Source organism: Sceloporus undulatus, chromosome 5 (assembly GCF_019175285.1).
Source record: "Sceloporus undulatus isolate JIND9_A2432 ecotype Alabama chromosome 5, SceUnd_v1.1, whole genome shotgun sequence".
NCBI lineage: Eukaryota > Metazoa > Chordata > Lepidosauria > Squamata > Phrynosomatidae > Sceloporus > Sceloporus undulatus.
In genome coordinates, this window is record NC_056526.1 from 100,299,277 (window position 1) to 100,308,024 (window position 8,748).

The 8,748-nt window shown below is 40.2% G+C and overlaps 1 protein-coding gene across 1 annotated transcript in view; it reads right to left on the minus strand.

Annotated features, from left to right (window-relative positions):
- Positions 1-1,268: 1,268 nt before the first annotated feature.
- The window catches only part of CRACR2A (calcium release activated channel regulator 2A), a 135,929-nt gene continuing 128,449 nt past the window's right edge, over positions 1,269-8,748 (minus strand). Inside the window, exons 16-18 of the mRNA XM_042469236.1 lie at positions 8,329-8,430; positions 4,491-4,567; positions 1,269-2,043 (exon numbers count right to left, since the gene is read on the minus strand). Of these exons, the coding sequence (XP_042325170.1) occupies positions 1,953-2,043; positions 4,491-4,567; positions 8,329-8,430 (270 nt within the window). The 3' untranslated portion in view covers positions 1,269-1,952. The remainder of the gene's footprint in view (positions 2,044-4,490; positions 4,568-8,328; positions 8,431-8,748) is intronic.

Consider the following 8,748-nt stretch of genomic DNA (forward strand, 5'->3'; position numbering starts at 1 on the left):
CAACACCATCGGGACCGCCCTGAAGTGACAGAGCCCTCCCTCCACGGCCAACTGTCGTCATTCAGCCTGGAGGGAGTGAGGGGGCGGGTCAACACCATCGGGACCGCCCTGAAGTGACAGAGCCCTCCCTCCACGGCCAACTGTCGTCATTCAGCCTGGAGGGAGTGAGGGGGCGGTTCCAACACCATCGGGACCGCCCTGAAGTGGCAGAGCCCTCCCTCCACAGCCAACTGTCATCATCCAACCTGGAGGGAGTGAGGGGATGGGTAGGGGCTAATTTTGTATTGCAATTTTTACTTGCAATACAGTTCCACGTGAGATTGGGTTTAGAACCAGAAAGAGGTTTCAACAGCCTGACTTAAATAATGTGCTGGAGCAATATTCTCTCCACCATCTACCATCCGCTTCAGGATTCCCTCAGACCGAAGCTGCCTACAGACGAAATTCACCAGACGTGAAAAAAAGCAGGAAGTGAAAGGCATAATCCTGGCAAAGCTGCATGATTGTGAAGAAGGTTTTCAGACACATCGTGCTTATCCAGGACAACCCATGAAGATCCAGCATTGCTCCAGCAACAGACCATTCATAGGGAAGTTCTGAGAATGGTTTGCTGCTGGAGCACTCCTGGATTTTAATGGGTTGAGTGCTGGAGAATTATGACACCGTCTGAAAATCTTCAGTGCAATCGTGCAACTTTGCTGGGAGTATACCTTTTCCTTCCCCTATTTTCCTTCATCTGATAGTCTCCAAATAATTTTTTTTTGCTTTAGTTCATGGACACCCTAAAGTAGGGGTTCTCAAACTTTTTGACTTGCGGAGCCCTTATTTCTATGGCAGAACCCCTAAGAGGGCTATCCTATGTCTTACTGGCAAGTTATGCATCAAGGCTGTACAGTAGCATATCAGCTAACAAGCTTCCTTTGTTGCTGTGTGCCTTCATGTTGTTTCCAGCTTATGATGACCCTAAGGCAAAACTATCACAGGGTTTTCTTAGCAAGAATTGTTCACAGGAGGTTTCCCTTTACTTCTCAGGCCTAGAGAGCATGACTTGCCATCCACAGCTATTCAAGGTCATCCAGAGAGTATCCATGGCCAAGTGGGGATTTGATCTCTGATCTCCAGAGTCATCAGATAATATTACATTACACTGTTGGGCACTATTATTCCACATTAACTGCTATGGATGCCTCCTGTAGAATCCTGGGATTTGCCGTTTAGAGAGGGGCATTTAGAATTCTCAGCCAGAGAGCTCTTAGGCCTCAATAGACTACAAAACCCAGAATTCCACAGGAGGAAGCCATAGTAGTGAAAGTGGAATAATAGCGCTATAACAGTGTGGTGTGATATTGACCATAGTTCAATGCTCAAACTACTACACCACACTGGCTCAATCAACCTATGCCTCTCTATGCAGTAGCAATTGAAATTGTTTAGGGATGGGCAAAATGACAACACAGTTCTCTCACGCTGTCCATCCTGCAGTACCAAACATTACAGGAAAGAAAGGAAAAATAGTAGACAAATGGTTGCTACTCATTGACAGCCATATAGCCACAATTTCAGTTCTAGTCTGAGGTGCAGAAGGCAGGACAGAAACATTTGGACCACAGTTCCCACAATACCCCAATGGCTATACTGAGTAGGGCTCCTAGGAATTGCAGCCCAACAACATTTGAAAGACGAGTTTCCCACCCCTGCTCTAAGTGGACAATTTATTCACATGAGTTTAACTACAGAAATCTAAGTAGTCAGTAATCTTCCTTAGCTCCATCCACCAATGCAGGGACAGAGCTAAAAAGCAAAATGCAGCTGATGCATAAGCCTATTATATCAGTTTAAGTCATAAATCAAAACTCAAGTCTCAAAATACAGTATACTGTAGTGTAAAACAGATGTGCTGTTGGAGTCAAAAGGAATATAATCAGGTTTCTTGATTAGATGGAGAATGCCTCCTACTGTCTCAAACAACAAGCTTTTTTCTTAGAGTCTTGATGTAGCTGAACAGTCTTTTCTTTAACTTTGTCTTCTTGTTCTTTCAAAATCCTACAGAAAGAAATATAAGAATTCATTTTCTGAAAAGACTCATGGGACCATGTAGCCCATCGCTCTCTTTCCAATGCACCAGATGAAGCTGGGGAAACCACATGTGGAGTTTTTGACTGCTGTAAACTGTAAAAGCCTCTTGCCTGTGTATGTGTGGAAATTCTGCTTAACCACCTTGACGAATAGCCAAGGATGGGCCTGCCTTCCATGAATTTTCCAAATGCATTTTAAAATCTATCATCTCATCTTGGGGTGTACAATTGTTGTTAATTGCCATCAAGCCAGCTTCAACATTGCTCATTGCTCATTTGAAGGTCTCTCTATAAATGAGACTTTCAAATGAGCTATTGCACCAGCCAATTATAAACAGGTTAGCTAAGGGAGAAAAAGACCTTACCAAACTGTGCTAAGAACTCATTTCAACAAAAATGAAATAAAACTCTAGTTTCATTCTGGCAAAACTGAGTATTACTCCTTTTTTTTTAAGTTAATCTTTGTTATACAAAAAATTTCACACTACTTCATGGAGCTGTCAAACTTGGATAGACAGTCTCCATTTGGTGTAAATGAAACCATGGACTATGGAACATGAAAGCAGGCTTTCCTGTTCTGTTTGGTTCCTATCTTATATGCATCTGTGCTGTGTCTGCCCTGACTTGAAAATTGCTGCTTTGGAGTCTCAAGTGATCTGTATCCAGGCTTTCTCACTGTGGCCTGTTACAGACTGCCAAAATAAAGCTGCTTCAGGTCTCTTTGGAGGTATGCTATTTAAATGATGCATGGGTCCTAAGAGTCTGGAGGTCGCACCAAAGCCACACTCCATTCCTAAGCACTGGAGTGCAGCTTTGGTGCAGCTTCCAGATTCTTAGGATGCATGCATCATTTAAATAGCATACCTCCAAAGAGACCCGAAGCAACTTTATTTTGGCAGTCTGTAACAGGCCAGTGTCTCCTTTTCTGTAGTCTCTGTTTCTCTCACTGCAACTGTTCCTACTCACTTGTTGCAAGCTGGCTTCTTCTAGAATCCCTTGGTTTAATAGTTTTCAAGGAGACATTCTTAATCAGTCCGCCTTAGTATAAAGAGGAATGACAGGGGAAGAATCTAGTAGCACTTTTAAGACTAACTGACTTATATTAGCATGAACTTGCATGGATTTGAACCTACTTTTTCAGATGCACTGATGGAGTATGAAATTTAAGAACTGTAACATAGTTGTGTCAAACAGAAAGATACAAATTGTGACACTGGCCATAAACCTTTAAAGGATTGTGTAAGATGATACATAGTTGGTCAGTTTGTAAAAGCGATATATTCTGCTTATCTAAAGGCTAGTTTCTTTTGGAAGGAGCCTTTTCTGAGAATTCCATTGTTACATAAACAACTGCAACAATATAATACATATATTCCATTAGCATTTGTGGTATATGGCCAAAAACTGTTACTTCTGTCCATACCTCTGGCTAATGGACTGGGATTTGTAAAGATATTGTAGCTCAGCTGTTATTCTTTCCAAATTAACTTTAATTCTTGTTTTGCTCTGCCTTTCTGATATTCAGTTATCATGTGCCTAGAAAGACTGAAATAATCTGCTAAAGTGGTCTCAAACTGGATTATTTCTGCAGTCTATTTTGGACCTAAGTTCACCATCAATGGTCCTGGCTCCAGCAGCCTGCTTTAAAATCCAAGACACTTGTGCCTCTGTTGTTGACAACATCTGAACTCCATGGCCATATAAAACCTCTCTGTACTTTAAATAGTTTTATGTCTCCAAGTTCTAGTGCAACAGAAGAAGTTCAGCTTTAGGCCCTCACGTAATCTAAAGGAAGGGATGCAATGCGTTAGTGGTTAGGATGCCAGTTCTGATGACTGATGATCAGTAGTCTGAGGTCTGAATACCTCATGATGTGGTGATCCCCTATCACTATTCTCAGCTTCTGCCAACCTAGCAGTTCAAAAGCATGCAAATACAAGTAGATAAATAGGTACCACTTTAGTGGGAAGGAACAGCATTTGATGCGGTCATGCTGGCCACATGACCACTGGAGTTGTCTTTGGACAATGGTTTAGTAACAGAGATTAGCACCACCCCCTACAGTCACTTACAACTAGACACTCATGTCAAGGGACTATCTTTATCTTTAAAGAAAGCAGATTTTAAGGCTAATCTAGAAATAACAAGGAACCACAAATGTCCTAGGGTCCCAAAAATAAATATAATGAGGCCAAACATTTTTATTTGATACACAAAGTAACATGTATAGCTAAAAGGAAAAGTGATTTCCATAAAGGATGGAATTAATTACGAATTGGAATACATTTTTCAAGAGTCTGAGCCTACTCCACCCTGTATATTGTGCATACCAGTTGCTGAGTGATGCTCAAGATCTAAGAATCTGCAGATCTAAATAGGTATATCATAGTTTCTAATGTGTTATTAATAACTTACCTAGCCAAGTGATGTATAGACTTGTTTGTGTTGTCTCCTGACAAGGCACTGCATTCATAAAAAATTAAATTGTATTCCTACAATAGACAGACAAAACTAATTTGTATCAAGAAAATTGTACTGACAAACCAAGGTACTGGATGGGACCAGGGTACATACTCAACTATAAATCAGCCTCATGTGTAAGTTGAGGGCAGGTTTTGGAGACAAAATTATGGATTTGGGTATGACTTGTAGATAAGTTAAGGGTAAAACTAAGGGGCAAATAACAAAGGTCTTCTGTGTTTGTCATAATTCGACTTCATGGGGTGTATGACAGGCCAAGGGTGTCCAGCTGCACCACTGACCTGTCATACATCCCATGATGTAGAATTATGACAAACACAGAAGATCTTTGTTATTTGCCCCTTAGTTTTACAAAACTTGACAAAAGAAAAAAAATATGGTGAGCAATGGCACCAGCAATTGCGTCTCACTGAGCCCAGGGCACATGGGGCCTCCCCACATTTCCATAATTGTATTGTATTGTTTATATGCCAGTGCAAGAACGTGCACTTTCCATATTACATTTTCAATTTTATTCTGGGCTTTTTCCAATTCCCTGTAAATGATGTAATGTCCCTTTGTCATTCCTGTGCAGACTGGCTGTTTGGGCTGGCCTGGGGACAGAATTGGGGCATAGCATCTCCACGACACTTGCCCTGGCTCTACCCCCAGGCCGGCGTGCCACTGCCAAAGGAATGCCATAAAGCCACACTGCTGCAGCTATTGCATCCTGGAAAGGCCGGATTGGGGCTGTGACATGTGGTTGTTGCAGCCCCAATCCGGCAAAAATTGAGGCACCTGCAGGCCACCCCTTAGGAGTGTTCTGCACAGCTCCTTAATGAATATCTCCTTTTGAAGACATAAATATTACAACAATGTAAAAAAGAAATGAGGGATTTTTAAAAACTGAATTTAAATAAAGACACAGACCCTATAATAAATTGAAATACAAGTAAAACTTCTAAGTGAGGACAACTTAGAAAATGTGGCTCTGGACTGAAAAATGAAAGAAATGCAAAAAGGGCTAAACTTTTGTAGGAGGTACAAAATCTAGAGTGGACACTCAAGGAAAAAGATTCAACAGAGAATTAGGTTACTGCAACAGTACTTTTAATTTTTTTACAGTTCAAGAAATGAAGGTCAAATTACTATACCTCAAACAAAATAATTTTGAATTTGCAAATACACCTACGAAATGACTGTCTTATAAATTGATACAGGAAAAGATGAAGAAGTCCTAAAGATAAAGATGGGAGATCACTGTTACAGATAATTTGAAAATATTAAAATAATTTGAAGAATGCTACAGAGGTTTATATGTGAACGACAACCCAAAAGACCCAGATATGGAAGATTTCCTGGATAGACTCCAACTGGACAAATTACATCTGGAACAAAAGCAAAGTTTGAATGGGCCATTGAGCTTGTTGAGACAATTAAAAAGACTGAAGTAGGAAAAGCACCAGGTCCAAATGGAATATTTGCAGTATAGTATAAGAAATTTTAATATGAATTTCTTCAGTGACTCAAGATGGTTTGTGATGGAATGTTAAGAAAAGGGCAGATGCAAGAATTACAGGCCTATTTCATTATTAAACAGTGACTACAAGATATTTGCTATTATTTTGGCAAACAGACTGAGGAAACTTATCTCCCAGATGATTCATGAGGATCAGAGTGGATTTTGAGAGACATCAGATAAGATGACAGAATTTGTGGAGTGAGGATAAAACCAGAACAGTATAATTTGAGGGCTTATGCAGAAGATCTTGTGATAATGACAAAAAATCCAGTGGATTCAATAAAGTATTTTAAAGAAATTTTTAAAAGATGTTTGGGGCATGTTCTGGGTTTAAAGTGAATAATAATAATAATAATAATAATAATAATAATAATAATAATAGGATTTATTTATATACCGCCCAATCACTGGGAATCCAAGCGGTTTACAACAGAGGAGATAATAGACAATTCCCTGCCCTCAGGCTTACAATCTAAAAGACATGACACAAAAGGAAAAGGGAATGGTGGTGGTGGTGGTGGTGGAATAAAACAAAATTGTTGACTAAAATATGACTTCAGAAGAGGAAAATAAGTTATTTTCTCTTTCTAGTGTTAAAGTGGGGTAAATGGGATTACAATTTGGGAGTTACAATCACAAAGAATAACAATTTTTATTCCAAAATAATTATAATAAAGACTATGGGGAAAGTTAAGTTTATCTTTTGGGGGGGGGGGGGGGATTTGCAGTAATAAAAGCCAATGTTTTGCCATGACTGGCAAGAAAACCCAGAATAAAGCTCAAAGACTCTAAAGAATGCTAGAGAAAGAGGTGTTCTGCTACTTCCAAATATTAAATTGTACTATGAGGCCTGCTATTTTGTGTGGTAGAAGAAAAGGGTTTTTCTCAGAGATAAGAGACTTTTAGAACTTAAAAGTCATGGTTTAAGATTTGAGTGCAATGGTTAACTTTGTTATGGAAAGCATATGCTGATTTAACAACTCATTGACGCCCCGTTGTCATTGGGGAGAGGCTTGCATACCCTAACAGTATATGATAAGGTGGGCACAGAATTTTGGACATAATGTGCAAATGGATGTTTGGGAAATGTGTGGACAAAAGACACAAAATTCGCTTTGAGTAGCAATTTAAAAGAAAATATGTATAAGATGATGCATAGATGTTATCTAACCCAAGCTACAGTAAGTTGTTGAAAATGTCTAAGAATCATAGAATCATAGAGTTGGAAGAGACCGCACGGGCCATCCAGTCCAACCCCCTGCCATGCAGGAAATCCAAATCAAAGCATCCCCAACATATGGCCATCCAGCCTCTGCTTAAAGACCTCCAAGGAGGGAGACTCCACTGCACTCCGAGGGAGTTTGTTTCACTGTCGAACAGCCCTTACTGTCTGGAAGTTCTTCCTAATGTTGAGGTGGAATCTCTTTTCTGTAGCTTGCATCCATTGTTCCGGGTCCTGTTCTCTGGAGCAGCAGAAAACAAGCTTGCTCCCTCCTCAATATGACATCCTTTCAAATATTTAAACAGGGCTATCATATCACCTCTTAACCTTCTCTTCTCCAGAATGTTTCAGATCACTGACAAAAAGTAATATGGGAAACCCGCATTCTTACTTGAAGGGGTAGGATGCCTGGGTATCTCATTATTCTGGGGAGAAAGGAACAGTGCTATGTCCTAGTTAGCTCCTCCTTAAAAGTATTGGGTTAAAGGTAACATTACTTTTAATAAATTACTTTCTAGATTCATTTCTTGTCACAGAAAGTTTATATTAATTAAGGGATGGAACAGACCACCCCTAAGGAACAACTTGATGTTGCCCTTGAAAAAGTGAGATTGGGGCTGCAGCAACTACATGCCTTGGCCCCAATCCATCTTTTTGCCAGCCCAAAAAGAAGAAGCAAATTGCTGCTCCTTTTTGCACTGGCAAAAAGCCAGCTTTCTGCACCTTGCTGCAGCTTTACAGCACTCCTGCAGCATACAGCATGTAAATGCCAAGCCACCAGAGCACCTGGAAGCAGGTCCATGTGTGGGCAGCCAGGTGATGTGAAGCTGGCTCTGGGGTGGCTTCAGAGCATGTGGTATCAAAACGCTGTGCTTTGAAGCGGCCCGGATGGTGGCACAAAGGGATGGTCTGCTTCGCCTCTTAATTATTTAACAAGTTGTTCCCAGGGTTTGCCAAGTGAGCATACAATATGTTTTATTTTTGATTAAGTATCTGCTTCTGCTTATTTGATAACAATGTGTTCTTCAGACTTTTCCTTCTTAGTTTACCTTGGCCAGGTGCTTTCCTAATCCATGGGGGACTTCCCGTTCTTTTTCCTTATCAGTTTTATTACCAAGCAGAAGAATAGGAATGTTTTCCCCTGTTGCTTCCTATGATAAAAATAACAGCAGTTAAAACATCAAGAAAATCTTAAGAAAAGCCCAAACTACCATGCAAATAAGTACAGTCAGCTCTCAGTAGGACATCAGCACACAATGTATTAATTTTATTACAAAGTAGATTCAACTTTGGATGAAGGGAAACAAAACAAAAAAAAAGTATTTTAATCACATCATACTGTTATTTAAAATAAACCATGGATTTCATCCCCTCCCCCCCAGGCTACGTTAGTAGAAAGGTGAACATATGGATTCAGTCTCTAACAATGGACTCTAGTCATATCCAGTCCCGTGGCCCAGGCATGCTAA